Genomic DNA, 14,570 nt, shown 5'->3' with positions numbered 1-14,570 from the left:
CCTCAGGTGAAGGCAATCCTTCAATGCTAATGGATGGAAGTTGCAAGATTTAGGCCTTGTGACAATGAAGGAGCGCAATATATGGATGATGACGGGAAACCGTCACTGGTAGTGTTCTACAGACATGCTGAGATAATATGAGGCAGAAACTTGACTGATATGGAGGCCAACTGTGGTTACTGAGTACAATAGATTACCTGGAGATTCAGTAAGGGCATTTTCTGTGCTCCAATCCAGTTCAAAGCTATAAAAGCAGATCATGTACTCCAGATCCATCAGGATTGTGGCCAGGCTGTTCAACTGGTCAGCCAGCCAAAAATCTGCAAACTCTACTTTGTGGAATGGAGCTGTGAAGACTCTGAACTGTGGGGATAACAGAAAAAAGACACTGATCAGCAATAACTTAAACCTAAAGCCTTTCACCCGTCCCCAACCCCCAGCACCCATATTAAATAAGATTCATTAACTACTGCAAAAAAACCTTTTAACAGGGCAGCAAAGACAAGCAATTAAGTAAAGCAGATTAATAGATTAAGCACAGAGAAGAGGCGAGTTGCTTTCCTCTAAAATTAAGAAAATCACATTCTGACAATATCTGGACAATAAGAGATTATTTACGCATCCAAGATTCATTCTCTATTTTCAAACAGATCAGCAAGTAGCCAACTTTTACTTCTTAACTTGTAAAACCTCAACCACAGCCCTAGATTTAAAAAAGTTCAGTGATTCACTGGATGTCGTCAATTCACTACTGATGGGCTGAAGAATGGACTGTTTCTTAAATGTATGTTTCTGGCTATTGTAGGTGGTTGTGATTCAGCTGAAAAATGAACATCCATTTAAGTAGATCTCTTTAACAAAATGTTTCAGAATTCTAAAAATAGGCGACTTAACATTTCCCACAAAAAATATGCTGCTTTAAGAAACTGAAATGATGTCATCCCACACTTCCCTGACCAGATCTCTCTCCATGCCAGAATCCAGGGCATGTGCACTCCAGTGGAATGGGGCAGCTTTACAAACCAATGGAGATATGGCTTCTGTTAAAACTCTAACCACACTTCAGGAAAGAGATGGTTGAACACACAATTTTGAGATTTACCATTTGTTCTTTCAAACTATTTCCTGCCAGTCTGATATTCCTGTGGAATCGTGTGGAATCATTTTATACCTTATATAAAATGCTGTACCTTGAAAATATTTAGATAATTAGATATCAGGAAAATCAAGAGAAATGGGATTATGGAGCAGAAAAGTAAATGAGGGAAAAGATGAGCCATGATCTTATTGAATGGTGGAACAGACATAAGGGGCCAAATGGCCCACTCCTGATTCTATTACTTATAAAATGTTTTGGAGACAATGTCCTCACAATGTCTTAAAGTGTTTCACTGCTTTAGTACTTTTGTCATGCTGCCTTTTAGGCAGCTAAATATGGACATTTATTACAAACAGTAAGAGTTCACATTCAGAAAAAGATAGGAATAATCAGTTAACCTGCCTTTTGGTGACTGGTTTGGAAATAGGACATTCATCTGAATAAGACATTAATACAAAAAAATTTTACTGATCACATGGTTAAGACTAGAAATATGAAGAAATATGTAGATGGCTCTTCTAGAGAAGGGGCTACACTCAACCTCCTCTTAGGAAATGAGGCAAGGCAAGTGGTTGACGTGTCACTTTGGGACTAGTGACCACATGGTTAAGACATGGCAAAGTATGGTGCACACTGCATTATTGAGTTCCACAATTTCTCTGAAAACAAAATTAATTTTTACTAAAGTCACTCAGGACAATACCTGCACTCACCCTCAATACCCCTGCTTGCATTGTTGAGGATTCCCCTTACAATTCTGGGAAAAATTGTGAGAATCTTTTTCATTGAGGTTTCCTGCCTGGTTTAGTGTTCTGTTAATCTATTGGCTCATTACTAATGCCAAACTCTAAATGTGACATTATAGTATAAAAGGGTCACAAAATGACTAGGCTAGCCTGACTGTATGCATTATCATGTCAAAGCTGGGCAATTACTTCATGATATTTTGTCTATTCCAATTAAGATTTAAGTTGTATGGATTCATTTGACTACACAGCATTCTGCATACTTAATATTTCACAACAAATGATCAGGTACTTCACTGAGAGTGATCACCATAAAATTCTACCTGGAAAGAAAGAACTTGGCTTTGTGTACATCTTAAATGACTTAAAATTTTCCACGACAAAGTGCCTCAAAATTGACGAATACTTTGATGAACTATTAATTTCAGCAAAGGAAGTTCTTCTTCAAATTGTGTTGCTAACATCAACTCAACACAGCAGACTCCCCTTCTTGTTCAACATTCATTCCATGACCCCCTAGGTTGCTCTTCTATCTCTGTTTACCACTCCCCTTCTCATACCACTTTACCATGCAATCATAAGAAATGCTATATGTGTCCTTTTATCTCTTCCCTTCCTACCAACCAGGGACCCCAAACAGTTCTTTCAAGTGAAGCAGTGACTCACTTGCACTTCTTCCAATCTAGTTCACAAAGTGGGTTCCTCTACACTGGAGAAACCAAACACAGATTCAGCGATCACTGTGTTGAGCACCTGTGTTCAGTCTGCATGAGTGACCCTGAGCTTCCTGTTATCTGCCACTTCAATTTTCTATTCATTCCCACTCTGACCCTTCTGTCTGTGGCCTCGTGCACTGTTATAATAAAGCCCAACAAAAACTTGAGGAACAACACCTCACCTTCCCTCTAGGCACGTTGGACTGTGCAACATTTTACATGACAAAATGCCTCAGAATTGATGTATACTTTAATGAACAACCCTAACCCGAATAAGTCTCTTACTACGTGATATTGAAGTCACCCAGGTGGACCAGCTTGTCTTCATCTGGGATGTGGACCAGGGTTTATTCAAACTGATGACCCTCCCCACCCCCCTCCCCAACTCACTCCCAACCAACAGGAGCCATGGAATGTCCCTAACTAAACAGCCTTCAAATCGACTATAATTAGCACTGTGTAAAGATTCATGGCTTCTTCACCAGAAAGCACCAGAACTGGTTTGATGACAACAACAGGAGATCCAGGAACTAATGAATAACAAATGCAATGAATTCTTGGACTGAAAAAGAAACATCTGAACAGGCTGAGGCTCAACAGACAATCTGAGACCGCAAGGTCAGATAGCGGGTAGAAAGAGCACAGGAATCAGAATCAGATTTATTATCACTGACTTATATGTCATGAAATTTGTTGTTTTGCAGCAGCAGTACAGTGCAAAGACATACCATGACAATGCGTAGTTCCTTCAGCACTGTCAATGCCCAAACATGCAAGGGCCGACTCCAATGACAGCTAAGAACGAAAATGAACTTATCAAGGAGAGGGTCAGTTAGTGCTTGCTGGAAGGAACACCTCAAAGAACTCCTCATGAGTGTTCTTGATTCATATACACCTCCTGTTTGGCAAGAGGTTGAAAAGGCCATATGACAACTAAAAAGCAAGGCCTCAGGAGCAGCCAGTATCGCTGCTTAAGTTCTAATACTTGGCAGAGAGGAACTTCAGTCACAAATTCACAATCACAACTCCCATGTTTGGGGAGAGGAGAACAAACCAGGGGATTTCAGAAAATCTGCAATCATGACCATTTTCAAGAAACGAGACAAGTCCAACAGGGTGGATTACAGAGGGACCTCTGTTGTCTGCCACAGGGAAAGTATCACCAGGGTCCTTATCAACTGTCTCCTCCCTGTGGCTCAAGAACTGCTCCCCAGATTGCAATGTGGATTCCATCCTTCCAGAGGAACAACAAACATGATCTTCAACACGTGTCAAATGCATGGAGTACGACTAACCGTTACACATGGTCTTGGTCTCACAAAAGATTTAACTCCATTCATCAAGTGGGATTGTAGAGCTTCCTTCTCAAATTTGGCTGCCTGCAGAAACTCAGTTCCATCTTATGCATGTTTCCACGATGTTAACCAATGGATCTTTGGCACTCTCAATCTCAGTGCAGATTGGCGTCAAGCAAGGCTGTGTCATTGCCCAAGACGTTTCTCAAATTTTCTAGCTACTCCTCAGCTTCAGAAAGCTTCCAACTGGAGAGGAGCTAATCTACAGTACAAATGGGAAACTGTTCAACCAATGTCATCGCCAGTCTAGAAGCAAGGTCACATCAACTTCAACCATTGAGCCTGTGTGCATACACATTAGGATGCTGAATTCCAAGCCATTGTTGACTGAAACACACGAGCGATCAGGGTATACACATAACATTTGCAAAACTCTGCTCTTGCAGTACACCAGCTAATAAAGATCCACAATAAAAGTCTGGAAAGTCTCCGAACATGTGGAATAGGAGTAGAGGCACGTCATCGTTAATCCTGAGGAACTGCTTAATGAGGAAAAAAAAGTGGAATGCATAAAGAATGGACTGGGATCAGCTATGATTACTAACATTCAATGTCAGTGTCTCCTATGCTCACTATCCATCTGGGCTTGGTACAAGACAGTAAAACTGAATCCCAATGATGTCATTGCTTCACAGAGTAGCTGACAAAAACTGGGAAAGAGAGAAACAATAAAAATGACAGCTCTTTAGTAATTCCATTCAACAACTGCTCATTTCAGTGGGAAAACACTATTACTTGAACACAATACATGGACAGTTCAATGGTTTAGACATTTGTTCCTCTCTTATGTGATTTATCACTGGCTAAATACATCTGTGAAAAATGTTCTTTAGCTTTTGTAGTATTTGTGCTGTTTTAGCAAGATAGTGCATTAAATTCAAGCAATTACTGTCCTGTCAATCATCTATAAATGTGTACTGTTACACTATTTCAAGTTCTGCACACAACCAGATGCCACAGTAGCTCTTCAGAAAACCAATTACAAAAAGTAATTACTCAATTGGTTTTATATCCCTTCAGTACATCTCTTTTCCCCACAGCATCTGCAAGAACGTTCCTCTGTAAATATTTTATGGAATATTGACACATGCAGTTATTACTCAAAATGGGCATGCCCACAATTGCTGGCCAGAAGCAATGCAAAGTCTCAGGCTTACACACCCTCCTAAAGTCAGGATTAATATTAGAGATGCCAACCCTCCCAAACTGTCTCCAGAAATTAAAAATTAACAGCTTGGACATTACTCTGAACAAGTGAAAGGGAGAAAACTCATAAGGGCTTCCTTTTTTAAAGAAAATTTATTTGGTTGTAAAAATATTGAAGGGGGGAGAGAATGCCTACATGACGAAGATGATCACATCAAGAAACCTCTAGGACTATGTTCAATCTGTGTAGGCATGGTTACTTAAAGGAGGCAAAGATTATTTAAAGTTTTGTTTGAACTAAGATGCTTGACAGAGGTGTCAGAAATTAGTAATTAATTGGACAATGAATTTCATTACTTTCATTACCCACTACTTTCATGAGCTGGTGACAGAAGCAGAGCTCACACCAACATTCAAAGATACATATGTGACTGAAAGAAAATTTGACAGAGAGACAGGAGAACAGGGCATGTACATGGGTGTAGAATTAAAGTTCATATGGAGGATGAACACCAACATCACAACCTGGTGTAAGCCATTAGGCACAATTATTACACTACTGGGACGAACAATTACTGTCAGCAAGCATAAGTATAATTAACAATGGACAGCAAAACAGCTGAATCTGATCTTCATTTAAGCATATGTTCCTGGTTATTAAATTGAGGTGGAAATCCTGGCTGACTCTTGTTAGGAACAATAATAACAGCTGAAGTCCATAACTGATATCTGACTGAGATAATATATCAAAAATCTTAATATATTCCAGAGCTCAAGTGCTTGGTATTACACCAGGTGATATACTTTTGGACTAGGTCACAGTATCACATTTGCATTACTGAATTTACTGTACACATGATAATTAAAAACTCTGTCCACTTAAAGTTTATGTTTCACTAAATACATTATGCAAAGTAATGACTGAATTCATCTGTTTCAAATGATAATTATCAGATAAGCACTGCAGAGCTCTTCATGGCAATGTGTTTGATCATGCAAGCTAAATAAAATTATTTCAGGACACAAATTCCATTTTCCAAAAGGATGGAGAAATGAGGCTTAAACATTGGCAGAGAGAAAAGGGGCAAGTTGAATGGCAGTGAGAAAACTGGGCAGAAAGAGAGGAAAAGGGAGATGGTTAGATTGAAGGAGTAAATTGAATATGGGAGTAACAGGGGAGTGACAGAAAACAGGGAGGGCAGTAGCAAAAGGAACGCAGAGATAACTTGGCACAGACAGGTACAGTGGAAGATGGGGAGGTGGAAGCAGTGAAAGGGAGGGGTAGCAAAGAGGTGGAGGGTACAGTATGGGGCAGTGGGAGAGGCAGTGTGGAGCAGATACAAGGGGATTGAGCAGGAGGTGTAAATGGAGGGAGGTGGCACACATGGGGGAATGACAAATGAGGGAAATGCAAAGTAGGGAAGTGACAAAGTGTGGTAGAACCATTGTCGGGGGATCCAACTAGGGTCAAATGTGGGGAAAAAAGCCGAAGGGAAGGAGGCATTCAGAAAAGAGAGGCGGTGCCAGAGAATGATGAGAGTCAGAAACAGGGAGCATTCAGAAAAGATGGGACAGATCAAGGCAAAAGTGTATGAAATGGGGCACATGGGAAATAGTGAAGATAGAGGAAGGGGCATATACAGACGGGGTGGACAGTAGAGAGATTTGGATCAGAGGAAGAATGGAGGAGAGAAAGAAAAGGAAGGAAGGAAGGAGCAAACAGAGAGCAGAACAAAGGGAGAAAGAGAGAACCAGAGGGAAAAAGGAGAAAAATAAATGAATTTGTGTGGAGTGTGGAGAACAGTATGAGAAGGCTTGATAATGAATCAATTTAATTCCCTGATGATTCCTTCAGAATGAACAAAGGAAGAAAATTACGCACATCTTTAGCACGTACTGAAGCATCAAAAGCAGCTTTTGCATTATTTCTTTAAAAGACAGAATGCCCTATGGAGAACGCCGGTCTGCATTAATAATGAATGTGCATCACTTCAGGAAATCTAATTCCATCAAATTTCAAATATTTCTAATGAGGTATGAAAATAAACAAATTATGATTCCAAATAATATTTTCAAAAATGCATTAGACAGAACAACTTTGCATAAACAATATTGAAGATTTCCCAAGGGCTGAATAAATACAGCATTACACTTTAGTGTATGCTAAAAATACCACTGTCAAATAAAAAAACCCTCACAGTACAAAGACCTGTGGTGTGCCATTAAAATAATCATTGACTGGATCAAATACATCAGTAAGGTAGGGGCTTTATTTGAGTACTCTTATTATGTAGCTTATTTAGATCGGCATATTGTAAACTTCTACCAAATGCATACTGTTGCACAGTAGTAGTGGACAATTTCATGACAAATTGTGTTTTATACAAAAAACATCTCAGTGTTTCAATTTACTGTCCCATGCAATCATTTTCCTTAAAGCATTGATGACAATTAATTTGGCAAGAAAATTAAATGTAACATTACAATTTTTTAGCGTATTTAAGAAGAGCAACATTTTGTAACTTATAGTGGTAACTAAGGGTTTTTAAATAGGTTAGTGGATGCTACCCTTTGCTCAATGCAAGTTCCCTAGAAGCCCATTGCACGTGAACCCATTTTATGAATGATAAAAACAATAAAAATTGCTCCACTTTTGGCAATTTCTAATAAGCAATCCATTTGGAAAAATCTGTTGTAGTAGAGATTCACAACCTCTGTGAAAAGAAATTCCTCTGCACCTCATTTTTAAATAACCATCTCCCTTTCTTGCAATTATGTTCCCTCATTCAAGAGTTCCCACCTGTGGAAACATTTACCCCCTTAGGGCATATACTATGAATAAAATTATCCCTCATTCTTCCAAACTTCAAAGAATAAGATCTAATTTATTTGGCCATTCATGATAAGACTACTGTCTCATCCCAGTAATTAGCTGAGTGCACCTCTTCTAGACCGACTCCAATGTTCGTACACCTCTTTCTTAAATAAGGAGATCAAAACTGTGGACTGTAATTCAAGTGTGGCTTCATTATAACAATGCTTCGCTATTTCTAAATTCCAGCCCCTAGCAATAAAGGTCAATATGCCACTGGCCTTCCTTATCTACTTGCTTCACCCACGTGCTAACATTTTGTGATTCATGTACACGAATATCTGGAAGCTTCTCTATTCCACTCATTTGCAATAACTCTCCAATTAGATAACAGTCTGCCTTTTGATTGCTCTGACTAATGTACATGACCTGACAGTTTACTACAGTTAATTTCATTTGGCAAACTTTTGCCACTCACTCATTCTATCTCTACCCTGTCGCAGAGTCCTAATATCCTCATTGCAGCATGTCCTCCCACCTACTTCCATGTCATCAGCAAACGTGGATACTTTACACTTTCTGCTTCAAGTCATTTAATGTGGATAATAAATAATTGAGAGCTAAGAACTGATCTTTGGGGCACTCCACTAGTTACACCCTTCCAACTTGATAAAGACCCACTTATTCCCACTCTCTCTCTTCTATGTCATAACCAGTTTTCAATCCATATCCCTCCAGCAGATTGTTTGTTGCTGCTACTTGACCCGCTGAGTTCCTCCAGCAGATTGTTTGTTGCTCCAGATTCTGGCATCTGCAGTCTCTTGTGTCTTTGATCCATTTCAACAAACTTCCCCCAATACAGCAAATTCTTATCTTGTGCACCAGCTTTTTAATGTACACCTTATCAAATGCCTACATCTGCAGGTTCCCCATTATCGACTCTGCATGTTATATCTTCGAAGAGCTCTAGCAAATTGTCAAATATGATTTCCTTTTCACAAAGCCACGTTGACTTCGTTTGATAGCATTGCTTATCTAAATGACGAGCTATTTCTTCCTTGATAACCTATTCAAGCAACTTGCTGACAACAGACTTTAAGTCCATAGTTTCCTGCTTTTGGTCTCTGTCCCTTTTTGAACAAAGGAGTCTGCAGCTATTGCTGCTACAACAAACTCTGTGGCCACTTCTTTTATAACTCTTGGTTGCAGGCCATTGGGTTCTAGCTACTTGGTTGTCTCTACTCCCATTAGTATTTCCAACTCTTTGTCCTCATGTTTGGGAGTGTAACCAATCTTCCATGCTATTTGAGACTAGCCCATCTGTTATCTTTGAGATATCTATAATGTCCTCCACCAAATATTGGCTTAAATTATCTGCCATTTTTTTGTTTCCCTGTTATTAATTCCCCAGTCTCATTCTCCAGCAGGGGTCCCACTCTTACCTTAGCTACCCTCTTCTTTTGTATATATCCATAGAAGCTCTTGTTTGTTTTGATAATACTTGCCAGTTTTGTCTCATAATCAAATTTCTTTCTCCTTATTAGTCTCTCACTGCTGGTTCCTGAAATATTCCTCGTCTTCTGGTCTACTACTAGCTTTTGCCACTTAATTCGCCCTAATTTTTGATTTAATATTTTCCTTGATCTCCTTTGTTAACCACAGATGGTTCGTCTTTCTTAATGAGCCTAACTGTAATAAAAAACACTATGATGCTGGAGGAACTCAGCAGGCAAACAGCATCCGTGGAGAAAAGCAGGCAGTCAACGTTTTGGGTCAGAACCCTTCTTCAGGACTGAAGATAGGACAAGGGGGAAGCCCAATATATAGGAGGGAAAAGCAGAGCAGTGATAGGTGGACAAAAGAGGGGAGGCGGGGTGGGCACAGGGTGGTGAAAGGTAGATGCAGGTCGGAGATAGTGATAGGCAGGTGCAGGGGAGGAGGGGAGAGAAGAGCCACGGGGGAATGGGTCAAAGGTAAGGAGGAAAAAAGGGGGTAGAAAGAAAAGAGATAGGCTAGGAAAGGGAAGAAGAGGCATGGTTAGGGGTGGGTGTGGGGGAGGGGGGTTGGTGTTGTGGGGATTACCTAAAGTGGGAGAATTCAATATTCATGCCGTTAATCTGCAAGGTTCAAAGATGGAAAATGAGGTGCTGTTCCTCCAGTTTGCACTTGGAATTCTCCTGGCAGTGGAGGAGGCCGAGGACTGACCTATCTGTGATGGAGTGGGAGGGGTAGTTGAAGTGACTGGCAACGGGGAGATGCCAATCATGGTTACATCCGAGATGTCCAACTTCTTTACTAACTATGCCTTCCCCTGACTGTGGTCGAGAGAGCTCGCACCTGCATCTCTGCTATTTCCCGCACCTCTGCTCACACCCCCACCCCTCCCAGACCCAAAAGGGATAGGGTCTCCCTTGTTCTCACATTTCATCCTACCAGCCTGTGTGTCCAACACATTATTCTCTGCCACCTCCAACGTGACCCCACCACCAAGCATACCTTTCTGCCTTTCGCAGGGACCACTCTCTCTGCAACTCCTCAGTTCACTCCCCCCCCTCCCCCACTCATCCCGGTCCCTCCCTGGGAACCTTCCAATGCCCCCACCATAGGTGCAACACCTGCCCCTACACCACTTCCATCCAGGGACCCAAACAGTCCTTTCAGGTGAGACAGAGATTTGCTTGCACCTCCCTTAATATCATCTACTGCATTTGGTGCTCCAAATGTGGCCTCCTTTACATTGGTGTGACCAAGCGTAAACTAGGTGACCATTTCGCAGAACACCTGCACTCTGTCCGTAACCGTGATCTGCATCTCCCTCTTGCCAGTCACTTCAACTTTCCCTCCTACTCCATCACATTTATGTCAGTCTTCAGCCTGGCCTGCTGAGTTCCTTCAGCATCATAGTGCTTTTCATCCAGATTCCAGCATCTGGAGTCCATTGTTATATAGGAAGGATGTGGAAGCTTTGGCGAGAGTGCAGAGGAGATTTACTAGGATGCTGCCTGGATTGGAGAGCATGTCTTATGAGGATAGGTTGAGTGAGTTAGGGCTTTTCTCTTTGGAGAGGAAGAGGATGAGAGGTGACTTGACAGAGGCCTACAAGACGATAAGAGGCATAGATCGAGTGGACAGTCAGAGACCTTTTCCCAGGGCAAAAATGGCTAACACAAGGGAGCATAATTTTAAGGTGATTGACGGAAAGTACAAGGGGGATGTCAGAGGTATGTTTTTTACCCAGAGAGTGGTAGGTGTGTGGAACGCACTGCCAGCAGAGTTTGTGGGGGCAGATACATTAGAGACATTTAAGAGACTCTTAGACAGCCACATGAATTATAGAGAAATGGAGGGCTATGTGGGAGGGAAGGGTTCGATAGATCTTAGAGCAGGATAAAATTTTGGCACAACATCGTGGGCCAAAGGCCCTGTACTGTGCTGTAATGTCCTATGTTCTATGTTTCTCTAACTGGGACAAATTTCTGCTGAGTTTATGGAGTAGCTACTTAAATGTCTGCCACTGCTTATCTACTAACTTTTCCTCTAGCCTTTTTTTTTTACCAGTTCACTCTAAACCCTTCCTTCATACCTTTGGGAATTCCCCTATTTAAATTGCGGACACTGGTTTTGGACCCACTGTGTCCTCCCTCAAACCGTATCTGGAGTTCCACCATATAGTGATCATAACTCCCTTGAGCATCCTTCACTAAGGATTACTTATTAATCCTGACTCATTACATATGACCAAATCTAAAACAACCTGTTCCCAGGTAGGTTCTGTAACATATTGCTCTAAGAAACAAACTCTGATGCACTATACAAGGTCCTCTTCCACAGTACCCTTGCCAGTTTGATTAATCTAATCCATATACAGATTAAAATCACCCAATATAATTGCAGTTCCTTTCTTACATATCCTTGATATTTCACCATTTATGCTTTGTCTGATTGAGAGGCCACACTTTGGTGGCCTACAGACTACTTCCTCATGTGTCTTTATTCCCCTGCTATTCACTACTTCCACCCAAACCAATTCCACATCATGATCCACTCCATCTTATCACTACTCATCACCACATTGATACCTTCCCTTGACTAACAATGCTACCCTATCTCCTTTCCCTTTTTTGCTTATTCTTTTGGAAGATTACCAAGCTTTGGTTACCCTGCAAGCACTGCAATATTTATTAAACCAAACCCATTTGCTTCTACTTGTGCCGCCATCTCATCAAGCTTGTTTCTGCTTCTTTCACTTCAAACTTTTTCCTTCTCGCTCTACTGCATTCATTCATTCATTTCTATCATTTTACACTCCTCCAGAAAGAGCAGCTGTGATTCAGAGGCTTTCATCATTTAGAAATCAAAGCATTTGTTTCACCCTACGACAGACATTCCCTTTGTTCTTTCACCACTCCCTCTCTCTGCAAGTTAAAACACATTCATTTTCTCAGTTTAGATGGAAGGTCACCAACTCTGTTTCTCTCCCCACAGATGCTGCCCTACCCACTGTGTATCTCCAGCATTTTCTGTTTATACTTCTGATTTCCAGCATCTGTCAGTTTTTACTTTATAACTTACAAAACACATTTTTTAGGATGAACAAATTTTACTTCTAGCACTTTCAATGTTAGCGTTCTTGTTAAAGATTTTTCCCACTATAAAAACAAAGGTAAAGCTGTTAATAATAGTTCATAAAAAACTTACCAAGAGTTTTAAGAGCCAGAACCTAGACTTGTAGTAGCAAGTTTTTGTAGGATTGATCAGAAACAGGAACATGAACCCATACAATACGAGAGGGTTGAATGACATTGGAATTAAAATGTATTGCCCATACAAACTGATGAATAAACTCAAGCCCCAAAGAACTCCAAGGAATCCTGCAATCTGCAAAAAGACAGATAGTTTACATGTGTATAATATCTACTTTTATAGAGCTATACGATCCTTACACACCAGTGGAATGATTCTCCTTCAGTAAGTATATTTCAATATAACGCAATTAACAATGGCAATATACTTCAATATAACCCCATGGTGTCAGTGGGCTGGTGTTACCAGTGCTAAGTATGGCAAGGGTTAGCTAGCCCTCTTAAGATAAATAGCCTCAGAGGAGACTTCATCAATACAATTACCAATTCCAGGATAATTAGGCAAAGGTTCAAATATAAACTTGAAATGTTTATGGATTTTTCACCTGCTCTAGCTCTTGCTTCTCCCACAGTTTCCAGCATTAGCAGCTAGGTTAGGGATTAATTAACAAAAAGGGTAATAACAATAATCTCCAAGATGCGTACATGAAATAAGGTTATTGTAAGCTCAACGATTATGGGCTTGAAGTGCTGAGCAATGAAACTAGGCTTTGAGAATGAAGAGATTCACAATTTCTTCTAAATTGTTCCACACCCGTGTTCCAGATAATGCTCATTGCAATCCTTCCAATCACATATGGAGTATCTAACCTCAAAGAGATGCTGGTGAGAGAGATTGCTTCTGGGATTGAGTTCAAAAATCAGCACGTGATTCACTCCAGCTTGTCGCCAGCCATATGTGTTGATGCCAAGAAGAAAGAGAAACTCGATCAAAAGGAATCCACTACGGTAAATACGCACCAAGGGCCAAATGTTTTCCTCTTTTGATTTAGCTGGAAGATGGAGCAAATGCTCGTTAAAGCAGAACAACTGACATGCTAACAACTGCTCTTTTCATATTAAGAAATAAGGATCAATTTACAACACATCTTCTCTTTATCAGAAATGACTATTTGACAGTTGAGACTTAGAATACATTAAACAAAATAGAACATATAAAATTGCTTAGAAATGTCAGAAAAGGCAAGTTTCAGGTAGTACAGTCACGATCAAAGATAAAACAGCCTTCATAAGCTCCCTTTGCTTAAGGTAGTCATTAAGGTTATGGAGAAGAATACAGAAAAACAGGAAATACCAGACCAGCATGTGGTATGGACCTCTTTGTTCTCAGTCAATTATTGCTAGCTGGACCTCTTGGAGAGGACTGGTGCTTGTCATGAAAAATATATCATAGCGCCCCTTTGCTTCAGAAACAATCCTGTCTTTATGGGGCTGTGATTATTCCCTACGTATGCAAGAAAGATCACTTTTTCTAAATTTTAAGTCTTCTGCCTTTGACTGCCCTGAAATTGGACATTTTCAAACTTTGCTCTGTTATTTTTTTCAGACTCTTTGACTTTAAATAAATTTTTAAATTTATTTGAATCAACATCATCCATCAGCAAGGTGGCTCCAAATATAGTGTTAACTGACTCGACATATCTTACAGCACTTGGGAAGTTTTATTTTAGCCAGTGATCATCACAATGGTTTTGTGGCTTGGCTATGCCATTAACGATTCTTTAATCTATATTTAAACACTTCAGGCCCTCTATTTTTGAACTCTTATTTGTCATTGTCAATCTACAAAATCTTTAATGAGGTCTGTCACTATGAATTCCTAAACAACTCATCAATGCATCATTTTCCACCAACGCCACTTTTATGATGATCCATTCCAACTATCCCAATCTTTATCTAGGCTGTGACTAAGGTCAAACATTCTGATTCACTTTAAATGTAACCTTGTGTCAGTTCTTTCTGCATTTCAATGTCCTCTACTACCATCCTACCCAGTCACTGATTGGTCTTGTGTGTCTGACTAAACTTGGGAATTTCTGTACCTGGTTCAGTG

General features: G+C 40.3%; 1 protein-coding gene across 1 annotated transcript in view; it reads right to left on the bottom strand.

Annotated features, from left to right (window-relative positions):
• The window catches only part of LOC127567921 (xenotropic and polytropic retrovirus receptor 1 homolog), a 311,271-nt gene that overhangs the window by 67,889 nt on the left and 228,812 nt on the right, over nucleotides 1-14,570 (bottom strand). Inside the window, 3 exon segments of the mRNA XM_052011129.1 lie at nucleotides 198-363; nucleotides 12,573-12,752; nucleotides 13,328-13,509. Of these exon segments, the coding sequence (XP_051867089.1) occupies nucleotides 198-363; nucleotides 12,573-12,752; nucleotides 13,328-13,509 (528 nt within the window).

Source organism: Pristis pectinata, chromosome 3, assembly GCF_009764475.1.
Source record: "Pristis pectinata isolate sPriPec2 chromosome 3, sPriPec2.1.pri, whole genome shotgun sequence".
NCBI classification, from domain to species: Eukaryota; Metazoa; Chordata; class Chondrichthyes; order Rhinopristiformes; family Pristidae; genus Pristis; species Pristis pectinata.
Note: the sequence above shows the minus strand (reverse complement) of the source record. Positions and strands in the feature narration are given on the sequence as shown.